Source organism: Peromyscus leucopus, chromosome 2 (genome assembly GCF_004664715.2).
Source record: "Peromyscus leucopus breed LL Stock chromosome 2, UCI_PerLeu_2.1, whole genome shotgun sequence".
Lineage (NCBI taxonomy): Eukaryota > Metazoa > Chordata > Mammalia > Rodentia > Cricetidae > Peromyscus > Peromyscus leucopus.
Window position 1 is genome coordinate 106,250,006 of NC_051064.1, and position 18,861 is coordinate 106,268,866.

Consider the following 18,861-nt stretch of genomic DNA (forward strand, 5'->3'; position numbering starts at 1 on the left):
GGCGTGTCACCATGCTTGGCTATTTCCAATGTGGCCTTGAACTCACAGAGATCCAGAGGGATTTCTATCTCTGGAATGCTAGGATTAAAGGTGTGAGTGCCACATTTTCTAGCCTTTGTATCTAGTGGCTGTCTGTTCTCTGACCCAGATAAATTTATTAGAGTACACAATACCACCACACCTCTGATTGGTGGACAGTTTTGGGAAGGATCAGGAGGGGCGGCCTCGTTTGAGAAGCTGCATCAATAGGGACAGGCTTTGAGGCTTCAAAAACAAAAGCCTATACCATTGCTGACTAGCTCTCTCTTTCCTCTTTCTCTTATCCTCCCCTCCTTCTCTCTTCCCCTCCCCTCTCCTCCCCTCCCTCCCCTGTCCTTTCCTCTCCTCTCCTGTCCTCTCCCCTGTCCTTTCCTCTCCCCTTCCCTCCAGCCTCTCCCCTCCCTCTCCTCCCCTCTCCTCTCCTCTCCTTCTCTCCTCTCCTCCCCTCCTCTCCCCTCTCCTGTCCCCCTCTCTCCTCTCTCCCCCCACTCCCTCTCATTTCCTTCTCTGCCTCTTGCTTGTGGACCAGATGTAAACTCTCAGCTACTGATCCCACGCCATGCTTGCTTGTTTGCTGCCATGCTCCATGCTATGATGGTTGTGGACAAACCCTCTGAAACTGTAAGCAAGTCCCAGTTAAATACTTACTTTTGTAAGTTGCCTTGGTCATGGCATCTCTTCACAGCAATAGAAGAGCAATTAAGACAATATAGATTCAAATAACCTCAAAGGTGGCAGGAGAAGGGGAGCAGAGGAACGATAAACACAGGAATATTAGCTTTGAGTGTGAGATATTTTTCACAGGCTCGTTTGTTTGAGTGTGTGGTCCCAGCTGATGCTGTCTTGGAAATGGGACATGGGTGGAGAAAGCAGGTTCCTGGCAGATGAGCCTTGAGGTTTACATAGTCTTGCCCTACTTTCAGTACTCACTACGCTTCCTGTTCTGCTGAGATATGAGGAGGTCAACATGCTGCTACCACCATGTTGCTAACTGCCACCTTCCCTACCACGATGGCTTGTATCCTTTCAACTGTGACCCAAGTAAGTCCTCCCTGCCTACAGTTGCTTTTGATAGGTGCTCTGTCACAGTGATGAGAAAAGAGTGAAAACAGAAAATTGTTCAGAGAACTGGGGGCTTCGCAAAGACAAACCTGACTATACAGTTTTTAGGCATTGAGGATTGGTTTATAGGAGGAACAAGCAAATGTATGGAGCTTTAGACTGCAGAAGAATGCCAAAATAAAAGGCGTAATTTGTTGATTCTGGTGGGAATGTTGAAAGCTAGATTACAACTAGTCAATTGATAGAAGTGTAGACAGTATAGGCTGGATTGAGCAAAGACTCCATGTGGAATTGGGCCAGAGGGAATTCATGCTATATTCTGACAATTAATTCAGCTGTGTTCTGCCCATTGTACTAAAAATCCAAATGAAGCTATTGGTCTAGTTTGAATTCTATTGCTGAGATAACCATAACTAAAACTTTGGGGAAGAAAAGGCTTATTTCAGCTTACAGGTCATGGCACATCAGTGAGGAAAGTCAAAGCAGGAATTCAGCAGAACAGCATGGAGGAATGCTGCTTGCTGGATAGCTCACAGACATACTTAGCTAGCTTTCATAGATAGCCCAGAACCATCTGCCTAAGGAATGGCACCGCCCACAGAGGGCTGGACCCTTCTATGTCAACTAGCAATCAAGAGAATGCCATACAGATGTGCAATTGAGACTCTTCTCAGTGACTTTAGGCTGTGTCAAGTTGACAGTGAAAGCTAACTAGGACAGCTATATTAAAAAATAATAGACTAAATTGTTTCATGGAACAAATTTCAAAACCCCCCTAGCATTTAGGTGTGGCCTAGCTACTGATCACTGAATTTATTAAGGGTTAGAAAGAGAATTCAGAGCAGAGAGCACATCAGAAATTAAACAAGCATGCCCAAATGCCCTCTAAATATTTATATTTATAGCCATAGATCCATTCTGCTCTCAGCCTTGATCAGGTATGGTTCTCTTTGCAGCGTGTAGCAGCCAATCTGCATAACTGACCAAAGTAGTGAGAATAAATAAGAAAGTGCTCAGCCCCAAGCAAGAGATCTGTGTCTGTTCCTCGACCAAGGCTCAGTCAACACCATGGAAGAGGGAGTGGAAAGAATGCAAGAGCTGTAGGATGCAGAGGAGAGCCAAGAAATTCTGTCTTTTGGACACAGCACAGTTATTGCACTCAGGAATCCACAGAATCTGTGGTTACCTGCACAAGACATGTACAAGATCAAGCTAGCCAAAATTGTAGTGTGGGTCAGAGAAGAGCTCAAAAGGGTTTGTCACTAACCAAGGAGCTATTGGCAGTTTATAGTTGTGGGGGAAGAAGAATTATTCTTTTGTGGGTTTGTGGCCAATTGGTAGGTTTTACATACTTCTGTGGATGGCCCCATACCATGCATAACTGTGCAGAACTAATTGGAATCAGTGGTTTGAAAAATAATAGAAGAGGACATGAAGTTGGGAGGGGGAGATGTTGGGGGTAACTGGGGAGAGTTGGAGAGGGAAATGAGTGGGAAGATATCATATATGAATAAAATTAGCACAAAATAAATTAGAAACTATAGCAGAGCTATATGAACAGTGTTCAATTTGATGAGGAATGGGACATAGGCATTGTTAAAATTGTGGACAAGGTTGTACATATGTTTGTAGTTTTGAAGATTAGCACAATTATGGATAAAATTCCCACTTTGCACAGAGACAATGGATAAAGTGCTTTAAGAATAAGACCCAACTCATCAAAAGTTCCAGTGTGTAGCCACATTTGAAATGATTTCACTTGAACACAGGGTGCCTAAGCCAAGAGAGACTGCTAGGAATGCTACTCAGGCAGTGCCTATTAGGAAAGTATTTCCCCAAATTCAGCCAAGCATGTGCTCAAAGGCTACTGCAACCTTAAACGGAGGCAAGAAGTCATCTTTAGTGAGCAGCAGAGCATGATATCATCCATGTGGTGCTGCTTTTTCAGTCATGAAGGATGAAAGGGTGGCAGGGTGGGGTGATCATGGAAGCAAGCTTGCACCAAGGTTCCAAAGAGCCACTGAGATTAGGTAATACATAGCAAAGTTGGATTCCCTTCATGGAGCTCATAAATGGTCTGGTCATATCCCTGGGATATTGGAAATACCTGACACATAAGATGTTTCCCGAGGAAAGCTGCAGGCACTGAGTAGCCCAAGAGAGGGGCCACCCGTGCTACAGGCGATAGAGCTGAAGGCAAGGCTACCCAAAGGATGTCGGAGACTAGAAGAGCTCCAGACAGTAGACGTGGAGCTACAGGGTTTGGTGTTCATGCTACTGAGTGTCAGTCTTACTTTGATCCAATTAATTCTTGCCATCCTCCTGTTGCATTTGGGATGGGAATTTTTATCCTATGCCATTGTATGTTGGGAGTAAAGGTCCACACTTAAAGAATTGCTTTGAGTCTCAGAAGGAACTCTAGATTTTTGGACAGTATTAGAACTGTAAGACTCTGGGGATACTTGAGGCTGCATTGAATGCAGTGGAGTGTTATGGTTTAGAGTGAAAATGTTCTCCACAGGCTCATTTGTTTAAAAAATTTTGGTCCCCTGCTGGTGATGCTCTTTTGGGAGGTTGTGGAACCTGTAAGACAGTTCTCAACCTTCCTAATGCTGTGACCCTTTTACACAGTTTTTCATGCTGTAGGGGAACCCCCCTCGCCAACCATAAAATTACTTTGTTGCTACTTCATAACTGTAATTTTGTTACTGTTATGAATTATAAATATATGATATGCAGGATATCTGATATGTGACCCCCTTCCACAGATTGAGAACCATAGCTTTAAGAGGTGAGGCCTAGCTGAAAGAACTGAGTCACTGTGCGGTGAGGCCCCTAGGCTGATCTGCTTCCAGCCCTTGCTCTGACTTCTGATTTGCCCGGATCTGAGCAAGTTTCTGCTGCCATGCCTTCCTCATGGTGGTGGCCCACCTCTCCTTAAACCACAAACCCAAATCAATCTTTTCTTCCTTCATTTAATTGTTTGTTTCAGTAACAAGAAATGTAACTAATCAGGAGAACAACAAAAGATAACATAACAGGCTGAACTACTACACATGATAACTACATTAAATTTTAGTAAACTAATCATTCTAATTAAAAGTAACTGTTACATAAATAAAAGCAATTCTGTCTCAGCTGGGATTTTTATTTCTCTGATCAATCATATGACCAAAAGCACCCCCGGGGAGGAAAGGGTTTATTTCAGCTTATAGTTTCACAATGCAGTCCAACCATCACTGAGGGAAGTCAGGGAAGGAACTCAAACTGGGCAGGAACTTGTTTAAAGGCTTAACATATGGTCTGACGTTGAAAGTACCATGTTCATGTGAAAAACCTGATATTTAGTACTTATGTGAGGCTGTATTTTATAAACATTTAAGGATTCTTTTTTTTTTTTTTTTTTTGGAGTGGACTAAGAACTGTCTTTACTGAAGCGCAGTAAGAACTCGATCAGGGTCCTCCTGGGCCGCCCACTCATGCCCTTCCGCAGGTACGGAACCTCGTCTTTGTTGGTCATCACGCCCGCTATGTCTAAATGTGCCCACTTGGAATGGGTCACAAACTCCCGCAGGAAGGCCGCGGCTGTACATGCACCTGCAGATCTGTATTTTCCAATGTTATTGACATCAGCAAGCTGGCAATCTATGACTTGTCTTGTATAATGCTCAAAGAGAGGCATTCTCCAGACGCGGTCCCCAGTCTCTATGCTGGCCTCAAATAGTTTGTTCCATAGCCAGGATGAATTGGTAAAGACTCCAGTGGCACCTGATCCCAGGGCTATGTCCATGGCACCTGTTAAGGTGGCAGCGTTGATGATGACCTTGGGATTGAAGGTGTGTGCGTAGCAGAGTGCATCGGCCAGGATGAGCCTGCCCTCAGCATCGGTGTTATCAACCTGGATGGTCTTCCCGTTCCTGGCTCTGACGACATCCCCTGGCTTGTTGGCCTTGCCGCTAGGCATATTTTCACAAAGCGGGGCCAAACCTATGATGTTAATGGGCAAATTGAGCTTTGCTGCAGACACAATGGCCGAGCATATTGTTGCAGCTCCTCCCATGTCAGCCCGCATGAGGTCCATATTTGCAGAAGCCTTGATGGAGATACCGCCACTGTCAAAGGTAATTCCCTTCCCCACAAACACCAGGGGTGCTTCACTTGCGTTGGGGCTGCCCGTGTAGTGGATTTCCAAAAAGACTGGTGGTTCTTCAGACCCCTTGGCCACACTTAGGAATGAGCCCATTTCTTGTTCCTCTATCCAGGACTTGGGTCTGATATGGACTTCTGTTTTACTACTGGCACTTTTGAGATTTTTTTCAATAATTGCAGCAAATCTCGTTGGTGTCATCTCATTGGCTGGAGACTCCATCAGCTGGCGGGCCAAGTTCTGCCCAGAAGCAAAGAGGACCCCTTTCTCCCAGGCTTCCTGATCGCCACTTCCATAGAGCTTCGCCGACACAGCCACCTTCTTCTTCTGCTTTAGGTCATCAAACTCATAGAGACCGAGCACGGCTCCTTCTGCAGCAGCCTGAGCATCTCCACAGGGATCCACCTCCACTGAAGGCAGCTCCAGGTCTTGGACCTGCCTGCATCCCGCTGCAACGGCAGCTCTGATGTTTTCTTTGCCTTCATGCCAGTTCTCCTGGTCATCGACGCCCGCCGATCTCTTGCCAAGACCAACCACCTCCACGCTGGGGAAGTCCTGATGCAGACCGTAGAAGGTTCGGGTTTTGCCTGCCTTCAGAGGAGGTCCAGATATGTCCAACATTTCTCTCAGCTTCCCAGCCACCAACTTATTAAAACTCTCTCCTGCACTTGTAAACTGCGGTAAGTCATCATCTTTGTCCTTGGAGTAAATTCCTAAAACAAGACCCTTCGTCATGTCGGCGGTGGAGAGACCCCGATCCCAGAGACGTCTCACTCCCAGGCGGTGGAGCGCGACTCGCGCGGCAGCCGGAAGAGGCAGCAGGAACATCATCTCGGCTCGGCCCATGGCGCCGCCCTCCCGAGAGAGCACGTGGCACGAGGGAGGGCGCGCGCCTGGGGGCCACATTTAAGGATTCTTAAATACACAACCTCAACAAGTCTTAATAGAAGTTTAGGTTTAAAATGCCACAGGATATGTTCTTTGATTAAAAACAGAAATAAATTAGATATCAAACATTGCAATGTATCTGGAAAAAATTTAAATATGTGGAAATTCTACAATATATCTCAATGAAGAAGTCTTAGAAGAAAATAAAACATTCTCTTCAAAGTGAATGACAATGAAAAGATAATAATCAGAATTAATGTAATTTCATTCAACATCACCATTATTTATCTCAACAAAAAACACACGGAATTATTCTAAGTGCCACACTGAGCCACTTTACAGCCCCTCAAGGGGCTGGAGAGACTGCTCAGTGGTTGAGAGTACCTACTGTTCTTTCAGGGGACCTAAGTTCCAAGCACTCATATTTGCAGCGTCACAACTGTCTGTATGTAATTTCATCTCCAGGGGCCCTGGTAACCTCTTCTGGACTCTGTGGGGACCCACACTTGTGTGTTTGAGCTTAAGTCACGGTCCACTGAGCGCAAAATAGAATTGTTCGAAGTAAAATTGCCAAGCCAAGCTGCTGCGGCTCGAATAGGAAGCATTCCCACGGGCTCACATGTAAGCCCAGTAGCTGGTGTTGTTTGGGAGGTCTTCAGGAGTTTGAGCTTCACTGGCGGAAGTAGAGGCTTCATGTTCATGCTCTATTTCTTGAGAGTAGATTTAGTGAGAGCAGCCAGTCTCTGCTACCATCATGCCTTTCCTGCCCTGTATCCTCTACTGTGACACACTGAATTTCTCTGGAACTGTAAACCAGAATAACCCCCTTTTTTGTCATGGTATTTTGTAAGCATTAGGAAAAGAAACTAAGACATTAGGTACATCCTCAAGTCCATGCAGAATAATACTCATAAAGAGAAGGCCCTGGCTAATTTTAACCATTAAAATTTTGCAAATTTTAACTAACATGGCTAGTAAATTATTATGATGAGCAAGTTGTGATGTTATACATTTCTTGGGAGGTCTTTATTTAGCAGGGATTTAAACAGGTAGATAAGAATAAACTTATAACCTGGGGCATGGGTACTGTTAATGCTTTTTTATTTTTAAAATTTAGGAATGTGAAACAAAAAGAATAGGTATATGGCTGGGGGCACAGCTAAGTTGTTGAAGACTTGCCTAGAGCACATGAAGCTTTAAGCTCAATACAATACCAGTACTGCCCGCCCCACAAAGGATAAAAAATAATAGTTACTAATGATCATCATTAAGCATGCATAGTTTCATGTTTCTTTCTCCATGTCAGTAATACTCAGTTAATAGCAAATCAATGTAGACTTAAAAGACTCTAAAGTAGTTTCCCCTCGCTGATTCTCTGGGTTAACTTATCTCTCTAGTGCCCTAGGTGTGACCTGCTGAATAGTGAGTGGCCAGGTGTCTGAAGAGGGCAAGTTTTCAGAATGCAGGTGAAGCCCCCTCAGTGATTGGTTGATTCTAAACCTATTCTTGGTAGTTATTGTAATTGTATTATCTGACCATAGCTCAAGAAATGGCCTGAGCTACACATGAAAAGATCAACAGGCTTATGTGTTTGTAAGTTTAAGTAAATGTTTAAATTAGATGTGCATAGTTTTAGCTTATGCATAATTTTTGTGGTGTTGTTTTCATACATAAGACTTCATATCACATCAGATGAAATTGCTTTACATTTGTACTTTTGGATTCTAAACTTCACTTAAATTGTGATACATAGAAACAACGTTATTTGAACGAGCTTACATAACTGTTAAGTAGTCACAAATATGCAAATTACACTCACCTCATTTTTATCCTTAAGAAAATGAAGAGATATAGGACTCAGTTTTAGATTTTCTCCTTTTGGTTCTAAGGAAATCCAAACACACACAAAAATAATTAAAAAAATAACTGCTTCTAATTTCTCTACTACTAGTTAATATTTTAACACAACATTTTAATTGATTCTTTGAGAATTTCATCATGTACCCCATCACACTCAGTTCCCAGTCCGTGATCTACCACCACCCTTGAGACCTCCTGCCTCCCCCAAAATAAAAAAAAAAAGAATAAAAATTTAAAAAATTTTAAAAATCCAAGTCCAATTTGTGTTATCTATATACTCCCTGGAGTATGGTCAAACTCTCAGTGTCCTGTCCCTTAAATGAAACTGAGTCATTCCTCTCCATACCCCAATTGTGGAGAGCTAACCTCAGCATCCTTATCACACTTTTTAAAAAGAGTTCTCTTTGATGGCTTCCTGTTTAGGCTGTTACTTTTTTACTTTTTGGGGGGCACAGGAGAGTTGGGAAAGTAGAGGTTGTCATAAAAGCTTTTCCCGTCCCTCTTTCTCAACTGTGCATCTGCAGTCATTGATATCACAGCAAAAGGAGATTCCCTGCTCTTTATAGACAATGGGAGCATGGATAATGGGTTTCTGGGGACAGCACAGGCTATGGCCATGGCCACTGGCAAGGCTCTTGGAGGTAGCCTGGGCCAAGGACACCGACATGGCTTCAGGCAGCAGCAAAGACCAGAGATATCTGCTGGCTTTCAGTGGCAACATGGGCCATGGACATCAACACAGACCCCGGCTGCAGTAGGACCCTGGACGCAGACATGGCCCTGGGCAGCAGCAGGGACGGACATGGACACCATCATGCCCTCAGGTGGCAGTGCAGGCCACCCACATCAGCCTGGTCCTCACTGTTGCTCAGTCTCCAGCTCCGCCCCTTTCCACAGAGCACTCTGAGCACATACCACTCTGTTTTTCTATCTTACCCATCTCTCTATCACATATCTGTTCATCTTCTGCTGCCTGTCCTACTAGTAAATATTTTAGACCTATGCTTTCATAATCCTTTTTGCTTACATATGCAATATTTTTATATTTGTAGAGAGAAATCTACTCCAAAATGACTCTCTTAAAATTTTCATCCTATTTAGTTTTGTAGATATGCATGTACACAGATGCATGCATGACACAGAGCATGTATGGACATCAGAGGACAAGCTGTGGGAGTCTGATGTCTTCTTCTGCCATGTGGATCCCAGGGATTGAACTCAGGTCATCAGGCTTGGCAGCAAGCACCTTTACCAACTGAGTCATCTTGCCAACCTCTGAAATTATTTCCTTTAAAATTGAGGTTTTAAATGATAGGATATAATTTTTAAATATTTATTTATTATACAGTACAATTTTATTTTCTTGGAAAAGGACTTTCTAAATAAAATAGAAGCATGTATATTATTCAAAATAATATTTAAGTTGTAAAAATAATCTTTAATAAATCCATGGAAAAGAGAGGTATTCTCCTCAACCTGCATTTTACTTTTCCTAATTATGAATGTTATTCATTCATGTTATTATATAGTAATTTTCTTAATATAAGCATAGTATATGGGAGAAATATCCCAACTTCAGTTTTAGATAATGCTGCAACTCAAACCAAAGCCATTTTTGTAAGTTATGTTATCTGAAACGTTATCCTCTTTGACCTTTCTGCCTCATCTGTCAGTTTCAAATATTAATAATTATCATACATGGATGCTTTGAGGACTGAATAATATAATAGACATATTAAACAATATGGAGTCTGGCTATTTATTCAAATGATATCTAGTAAGCACTGGTTCTAGGCCCTGAATTGAGATCACTCATTGGCAATACATACATTTTAGTTGGGTGACACAGAAAACCCCAAAGAGTGAATGAATGAACAGTGAATGTGTGTAGGCAGAGAGGAAATCTAGTTGTGTTGAAAGGAGGCTGGTGAAGAGGTACTCATTGAAGAGACAGTGAATGATGTCAATCTATTGGTAAAGTTCAGAACATTCAGTGTCTTTGTAGGGAGAGCACATTTCATAGTAAGGGTGGTGAGAAGCCAGGAAAGAGGCATTAGAATAGGATGCTAATAACCTTTTCAAGGAACTCTACAACTGTACAAAGCAAATGGGTTAGAAACCTTACGGCCATAATGGAAGGCCAGGCAGATAGTAATAATTCTCTTTTAGAAGGTAACTAAATGTTATGTTGTGTTTTTTTATTAAGAAATTTTGTTCTTTGACAATTTTATGAGTACGAGGCACAAGCCAGTAAGCCAGTAAGCAGTATTCTTCCAGGACCTCTGCCTAAGTCCCTGCCTTAGGTTCCTGCCCTAGCTTTCCTCAATGATGGACTATGACTCGGAAGGGCAAGCTAAATGGCTCTGTTCCCTCATGCATTAGTTACTCTTCTGTTGCTGTGATAAAACACCAAGACCAAGGCAACTTATAGAAGAAAAAGTTTATTTGGGCGACAGTTCCAGGTGGGTAAGAGTACGCAGTGCTGAACAAAGGTATGGCAATAAGCGGTAGGCATGGTGGCAAGATCAGGAAGGTGAGCTCACATCTTGACCCACAAGCAGAAGCAGTGAGAGCAAACTGGAAGTGGCATGAATCTTTAAACTCTCAGAACCCACCTCTAGTGACATACTCCTCCAACAAGACTGCACCTCCAAACAGTGCCACCAACTGGGGGCTGGGTTTTCAAATGCCTGAGCTGTAGGGGACATTCTCATTCAAACCACCACACTCCCCCCAGTTGCTTTTAATCATGGTATTTTATCACAGCGACAGAGAGCAAATGGGAACACCTAGAATCAGAAAGGGTAGCTATTATACAAGAGTTTGGGGCTATTTGCAACTTTGTTACATGTAACTGGGAAGATGGAGAGGATGGAAGAAGTCATGCCAGGGAGCATGCCAGGACTTAAGTAGGTAAAAGGTAACTGGATCAGGATGGCAGCCAACGTGGTGAAGATACTCAACTGGAGATGAATTAGTGTGGAGAGCTTTGAGAATGGGGAGACAAGGAAATCGGGGTGACTTCACACTTGGGTTGCTTCCCAGTCTAGTGTGCTGTGTTGAGGATGCTGGAGGAAGAGGGTGGGAAAGAATGGTTAGCGTGTGTGGTGGGGACAGGCAATCATAGGTCTTGCTCTAGGCATTGGATGCAAGATGCCTGTGTGAGGTCTGAGATATCAGAGAGGGAGCTGACACTCAGAGACACTTATGTATTATAGTTAGAAAGAAAGAGTGAAAGAGTATAATAGCATTTCTATGGTACATTTGGTGTGTGTGTGTGTGTGTGTGTGTGTGTGTGTGTGTGTGTGAAAGAGAGAGAGAGAGAGAGAGAGAGAGAGAGAGAGAGAGAGAGAGAGAGAGGCCACTGCATGTGTATGGAGGTCAGGGGACAACTTTGTGGAGTTGTTTTTCTGTTTTTACCTTTATATAGATTCCAGAGGTCAAACCCAAGTTGCCACACTTGTGTGGAAAGTGCCCTGACCCACTGAGTCATCCTCACTAGCCCTGCTTTTATGATATTTGTAACTGTAAGATGGGGCAGGCTTAAAGAAGGGGAGGGTGTGGAACAGGCAGGCTCAGGATTAGTTCTGAGCAAATGTATTTTAGGGGTGAGAACAGACATTTAAGAGACCGAGAAGCGCATAGATAATAAGAAAAACAGGAGATAGGGATCCTGTGAACAAAACCTGCCAGAAATAGAGTGTTACACCTGTGTTAGAGATTTATAAACTCTCTGACTCATTAGAAATTCAAGTGTGGGGGTTAGAATATTGTGAATCCAGAGTCAGAAGTCTCTTGGGCTAACTTTAATCCTTTTGAGAAGAGATGGTTGCCATGCTTTAAGAAATTCTTTAAGAGCCCATTTGCACTTCATACTATAGAAAGAAATCTGCATGAACATGCTGTAAGTAGCTGTCTTATTTGATTCCCTATTGTTGTGACAAGACACCATGACCAAGGCAACCTATAAAAGAAAGCATTTATTTGGGGCTCACAATTTTAGAGGGTTAGAGTCCATGGCCATCATGATGGGGAGCATGACAGAAGACATGCTGCTGGAGCAGTGGCTTAAAGCTTATGTCCTTATCCAAAAGTAAGAGGATGAGGGAGAGGAGAGGAGAGGGAAAGAGAGGGGAGGGGAGGAGAGGGGAGAGGAGGAGAGAGCAAGCTAACTGAGGGTGTATGGTCTTTTGAAACCTCACAGTCTACCCCCCAGTGACATATCTCCTCCAACAAAGCCACATCTCATAATCCTTCCTGATCAATTCCACCAACCAGGGACCAAACATTCCAATGTATTAGCCTATAGAGGCCATTCATCCAAACTCCCGAAGTAGTCCATCAGTACACAGTGCTGCTAATGGTTTATTCTGAGTAAACCTTTAGCTGAGTGTTACCTAGAGTAACTGGGAAGAAGTGTGAAACTTAGAATGAATCATTGAGTGTGGATGAACCTCTCTGTCACACAGAGAGGAGAGAGGGAGAGAGAGAGAGAGAGAGAGAGAGAGAGAGAGAGAGAGAGAGAGAGAGAGAGAGAGAGAAGAGGGAGAGGAGGGGAAAGTGCAGGAGGTGATGGGAGGAGAAGCATCATGGCTGTCTGTCTCACCAGGAAGACAGACCTTAAGTTCAATATTTATTTATTATCTTACATGACTGTTTTACAATGTGTCTGTACCATGTATGGGCCTGGTGCCAGCAGAGGCCAAAGATGGCAGGGGTTCTCCTGTGACTGGAGTTACAGATGGTTGTGTGAACTGCCATATGGGTTCTGGGTCCTCCGCAAGAGCAGCAAGTATTTTTAACTGCTGATCCATCTCTCCAGTCCCAGACACAGACTTTGAAATGATTATTTGCCTTTATTGTGGTTCTCTGTAAAATGTGTTAGCAGGAGATGGCTAGGGGAAGGCAGATTTTCTGACTTACCGTATTGCCAGCTAAGTAAAGAGCACTTTAAGAATGAAATTTTCTGTTTGTTGGCTTCTGTACTGACAGACATCTTGACCTCCAGGATCCTGATTACCCGTGGCTCACAGAGGTAAAACCTCAGGACCCTCAGTAAGTCATTCAGTTGCCTCAGAGAACCCAAAGCCTGCCTAAGAGCAGAAAGGGTCCTGGAGTTCTGGGGGGAAACACTTCCAAGCATCCAGCAAGTGACTCTGTTTGGGGAGTTGCCCTTTCCTGGCCCTGGCACTGCCTGTCACCTTCATGTGGCAAACTGAACCTCAGTACCTTCTGTGTTGATGTCCAGCTTGTCTGGCCTCTGCCTCAAGGATGCTCTGTTGTGTTTCTGTTTCTCCCTAGCTTACGGCTTGTTTCTCCAAAGTTCTTTTCTATTCTGCTCCGTCTGCGTATTTCAGAGCTAAGATTGTCAGAGTGGGTGACTCACCCTCCATTCCTTGTGACAGCTCCTCAGGGTCTGTGCTAGCAAATCACTCCAACCTTGCTTATGATTATATAAAAAAAAGAAAGACCGCCAGCCCAAGCGTAGTTAGCCACAGAACCTGATTCTCCATACCCAGGGGAAACTAAGAAAGACAGGGAAGAAAATGAGGGTGTGTCTGGAGTGGTGTCCCCTTCTTTGACCCAGCAGGGTACTCTCATTGGATGCTACTCATCCCCACTAAGAAGAACCCCCTACGACCCTCCCCTGCCTCAACCTTGACTTGGGGAATAATGGGAATAATGACTTGGAGACTACTAGGTACACACCCTCCTTTTCACACTAGACATTCTAAATTGAAACCATACAGGGCCATCCTGTTGGCATGACTGCCATCCTGTTGGGATGACCACCATCCTGTTGGCATGACCTTGTCAGAGTGATTGGTTTAGTCTCTAGGTTGGCAGTCATTGGGCCCTGCTTAGTACTATCCTTCTGATGGCTGATAGAGGGCTCATGCTGTCTAAGGCTAGGGAGGAAGGAGGGAAAAGACATCAGGACCATCCAGCTGAAACTCTTACTTTTGATGAGGTGGTCCCAGGAGCAGAGCCTAATTGTAGTATTAATGAGGATAAAGTAGTAGATCTAGAGTGTTGAGTAATAGTCTCAGGTCATGGGGAATTGAATCAGGCTGTATGGGACAATTGCCCCTAGCCATAAAGAATGACTTAGCCCCAGCCTGATTGTTCAGCTTCACCTGCAGAAACAATATGCCCAGGTATCAAAAGCAACCCATCATGTTTCCAGTCAAACCACAAAAACCAGCTGTAACTTCCTGGTAGCTACCCAAGTATGTGGGTATGTATATATACCTGTCCCCCAGCCCTTCTAAAGGCACTCAACCTTCATCCTGTAGAAAGGTTGGGGCCCATCACTGTTTCAATAAAGCACCCTCAGCCTGTTGATGGAGTCTGTCTGCTTCTGTGTCTCATTTTTCTGACATAGAGAGATAGATTTATCCCAGGAGACCTTAGGAAGAATGGTACCAAAGCAAAAGTGTCTAAACCTGGCTCAGTGGTACAACAAAGGGCTGATGAGAGTCATAGACATTTTCAGAACAGAGCTGTCAAGCACATTGGAGATGCGCTGTTTTGGATTCTCAGATGACACAAAAATGTCAAGATGGTGACTACAGTCTATATTTCACAGAGGGCTTGATTTACAAAACACAGGAGTATTGACATGAAATTCTCTTAACTGGCAGACATTGCTCATAGAGTATATAATGATTGTGTACTGTTAAAGACACAGCCACCATCCTCTTAGGACAAAATCTCAGGATACAAAGTCAAGGAAGCAAGGTCATGAAAGGGAAATTGGCATGCCTGCTGTGGAGACAGGCCACTGGAAATCTGAGTGTTCTAGGAAAAAGCCACACCAGAAGCTGAAAGTCTTGTCTGTCCAGGAGTCTGGTTCTGAGGAAGATGGAGGAGGCCTGAGAATCATGGTTCAGACAGTCAATTACAGTTACTCCACCAGAGTCTCAGGTAAAATTAACAGAGAAGGGACATCCTTTGACTTTGCTGGTGGATACTGAGGTTAGTTATTCAGTAATAAATCATCCAATCACAAAAGCCCCATGGAAACAGGCCAGCACCAATCCTGAGTATCTGTGGTTTCTGAAATCTCTGGAATGTACAATGAGAGACAGGGCTGGGTGCTGTGGCTGTTGTTGTTGTTGTTGATGGTGGTGGTGGTGGTAGTGTGTGTGTTTCTCTTAAACTGGGTCTTAATGTAGTCCACTCTGGCCTCAAACTTGCTTTGCAGTCCAGGCTGGCCTTGAATTCTCAATCCTACAGTCTCTACCTCTCAAGCACTGGAATTACAAGCATGTACCATTGTGCTTGTTTAGGAGACACAGTTTTGACTCATAAATTCCTCTTTGGGTGAGGGATTTCTAACTAAGCTGCAGGCTCAGGTAACTTTTTTTTCCCCACAGAAGGCCAATAGTTCCACCTGCAGGGTCCTTTGGAGCAGTCGTTCTCAACCTTCCTAATGCTGTAACGCTTTAATACCTGATGCTGTGGTGACCCCCAACCACAGAATTATTTTTGTTGCTACTTCATAATTGTAATTTTGCTACGGCTATGAGCCATAAGGTAAATATCTGTGTTTTCTGATGGTCTTAGGCGACCTCTGTAAAAGGGTCATTCAAACCCAGGTGGGTTACGACCCACAGGTTGAGAACCTCTGCGCTAGAGAAAATTGTCTGGCAGGCAACACAGGCTGTGAAGCTGCTAACGCTAACCACATGATGCCACTCATTCCCATGCTTGCCTGGTCTGAATCTGAGTCTCAGGATTCTGCTTCTGACATGGAAAAGGCTGCTGGCTGCTTATCCTGGCTTGACATCTGTTGCTGGGAGAAAGCACTCTGACCAAATGCAACTTGAGGAGGAAAGGATTTATTTGGCTTATACTTCCAGGTCACCATCCATCATTGAAAAAGTCAGGGCAGTAACTTGAGAAAAACACGGGAGAATGCTTCCTGCTGGCTTGCTCTCTGACTTGCTCACAGGCTTATACTTACCTAACTTTTTTATCCGTCTCAGGTCCAGCTCCCTGCTTAAGGATGGTGCTCCCTACAGTGGGCTGGATCCCTCTGCCTCAGTCAGTAATCAAGCCAATACAGACACACCCACAAAACCCAATCTGGTCTAAGCAATTTCTTAACCAAGGCTTCTCTTAGATGACTGTGTCAAGGCTAACCAGAGTGCTGGAGATTTACCGAATCTAGATAAGACAACTGGACAAGAAATGAGAAAGGAACAGTATTCCTTCTGGCCAACTAGGTGGGACCAATGGTTAAGCAATTGAGTGAGTCACTTTTTGGAAAGATGCTCTGATTAATTACAATAAGCTGTCTATTACAGGACTGGGGTCATCTAAAGCCATATGAAGAGCATAACATTAACTAGATATATAATTTATCTTAAGAATAACCCAAAAACTGACCTCAACAAAAGAGGGATTTTCCACAGCCAAGGTCAAGACCTATGCCAGGACTGGCAAGTCAACTTTATTCACATGCCAAAGCCAAGAGAGTATAAACACATGCTGATCTGTGTTGATACTTTTTCAAGGTAGGTTGTGGTGTTTCCCATATCGACTGACAAAGCAACTGAAATTATTAAAGACCTGCTGAGAGAGATTACCCTTCATTTTGGACTGTTTAATAGCATGCATGGTAATAACTGTCCTACCTTTGTTTTTGAGATAACACAAAAGGCAAACAAACATGAATCTACTGGAGACTACCTAGATCCTGGTGGCCCCAAACCTTGGATAGGGTAGAAAGGATGAATCATGCCTTGGAAAGGACAATCTTGAAATGGTGTCATGATGCACCTACATTGGGACCAAGTCCCGCCTGCTCTGAGAGAATAGGAGTAGTTTCCCTAGGGTTCCCTTGACTTGAGCCCTCATGATATTTTTATGGGCAGCCACTCCAGACCAGGCTTAAACTGGGTGACTAGGTAAGAGACCTGGAATGGAAAAATCCAGAATCATGTTTTTAAACTTACCTAGGATGGATGCATGTGTTAGAGATTCTGCCCTTGGTGACAAGGTTCTGTTGAAAACTGGAAACACAGGCTCTCTGGAAGATTGAGTTGTGAACTGGCCCATGGGAGGTGGTTCAGGTGACACTCATGGCGGAGCAGCTTGCTGGAGTTAAGCCTCAGATATACAAGGCAAGGTGAAGATGACATCAAAGACTAACAGACATTCAAATGAAGAGGAGATCTGAAACGGACTCTGTGCCCATGAACAGGCCCAGAGGCTAGGAAGACTCTTGGAACAGCTGTCTCAGAAGGACCACCAGACTTACAGATGTGATGATTGACAGCGGCTGTCAACTTGACAGGATCTAGACTCACATGGGAGATAAACCTATGGACATACTTGTGTGGAATTACCTAGATGAGGTTAAGTGAGATGGGAAGACCCACCCTAAGAATGGGCATTGCCATTCCCTGGACTGAGATCCTGAACTGCACACATAAAGAAAAGGGAACTGAGCTTGCATCCACCTCTCTCTGCTCCTGTCTGCAGGTGCACCATGACTTGATGTCTTGAGCGTCTCCACCATGATGGACTGTAGCCCTGGAACTGTGAGGCAAAATAAACCCTTCCTTTCTCAAGTTGTTTTTGTCAGAATATTTTATCACAGCAACAGCAAAAGTAACTAACTCACCAGGCAAGGAGAAGAGGGCCATTTCCCACACACTGGCTTCTGAGAGTACAGCACACCGATAGATCACTCATTCCTGATGATGTATACCTCTGCGAACATTTGTGATGCCACTTCAGGACTCAGAAGTTGAGCATCTGACTTGATCTATGGTAAAAGCCTATTGGGTCTATTGGACAGAAATCAGGTCCAGTAGGGGAAGCAGTCCTAGGAAATGGGCTACAGTAGATCATTTAGTACTGCGAGGTAACTGAAAAAAATGTAAAAGGATGCACTTTTAACCTGACAGGCAAAGCTCAGTGGGTTTGGCAAAAAGCTGATGCAGTTGATGACACTGTCTCTGACATGAAGAATAGAGGAGGATTCTTCAGTGTTAATCTCTGTGCCTCCTGGCTCCCAAGCCTTTCTGGTCTCAGGGCAGTCTTCCTGCTTTTCCTGTTGCTTATACTCCTCTGCACATCTGTCTGCTGTTGTAAAAAAAGTGCTCTGACTCACACAGCCTCTCTTGCTGGTAAGATGCTGAACTAACAATGTTATGTCCAGCTGCAGATGTCTTATTTCGTGTGAAACCAATATGAGTTATTACTAACAGTAGGAAGAAGAGGAAACAGATAGGAGAATGCCATATTCTGCAGTATGAGGGCACGTTTGTACTTCATATCATCTGCACTAAAAGCAGCCCAGCAATGCACATTGCTAATGCTTTGTTTGTTCTGAGTTAACCTTTAACATAGAGATAGTCTGGACAGTGACTCAGGAAAAATGCAGGACTTGGGAGCCTTAGGTGTACATGAGCTCCTCACTACACAGAGTGAGCTGATAACGAGGGGAATGTGCAGGGAGCAATAAGAAGAGAAGTAGTAGCATCATGAATCTCATGGACGAGGCAAGCTTCCCAACCCGAAGTTCAAGACAAAACTTTGAAATGATGAATCGCCTACAGAATGGGAAAAAACCTTCACTAACCCCACACCTGACAGAGGGCTGATCTCCAGAATATATAAAGAACTCAAGAAACTAGACATCAAAATACCAAACAATCCAGTTAAAAAATGAGCTACAGAGCTAAACAGAGAATTCTCAACAGAAGAATCCCAAATGGCCTAAAGTCAATTAAGGAATTGCTCAACATTCTTAGTTATCAGGGAAATGCAAATCAAAATGACTCTGAGATACCATCTCATACCTGTCAGAATGGCTAAGATCAAAAACACTGATAACAACTTATGTTCCA

General features: G+C 43.8%; 2 protein-coding genes across 3 annotated transcripts in view; both read right to left on the reverse strand.

Annotated features, from left to right (window-relative positions):
- Positions 1-18,861, reverse strand: part of C2H1orf141 (chromosome 2 C1orf141 homolog) — a 53,297-nt gene that overhangs the window by 21,781 nt on the left and 12,655 nt on the right. For both annotated transcript variants that reach the window (XM_037202759.1, XM_037202758.1), the window contains exon 5: positions 7,956-8,020. In XM_037202759.1, coding sequence (XP_037058654.1) covers positions 7,956-8,020 — 65 coding nt within the window. The remainder of the gene's footprint in view (positions 1-7,955; positions 8,021-18,861) is intronic.
- LOC114705778 (cytosol aminopeptidase-like) lies at positions 4,510-6,079 on the reverse strand. Its single transcript, XM_037202757.1, has one exon. The coding sequence runs from the start codon at positions 6,077-6,079 to the stop codon at positions 4,517-4,519; it is 1,563 nt and encodes a 520-aa protein (XP_037058652.1). The 3' UTR covers positions 4,510-4,516.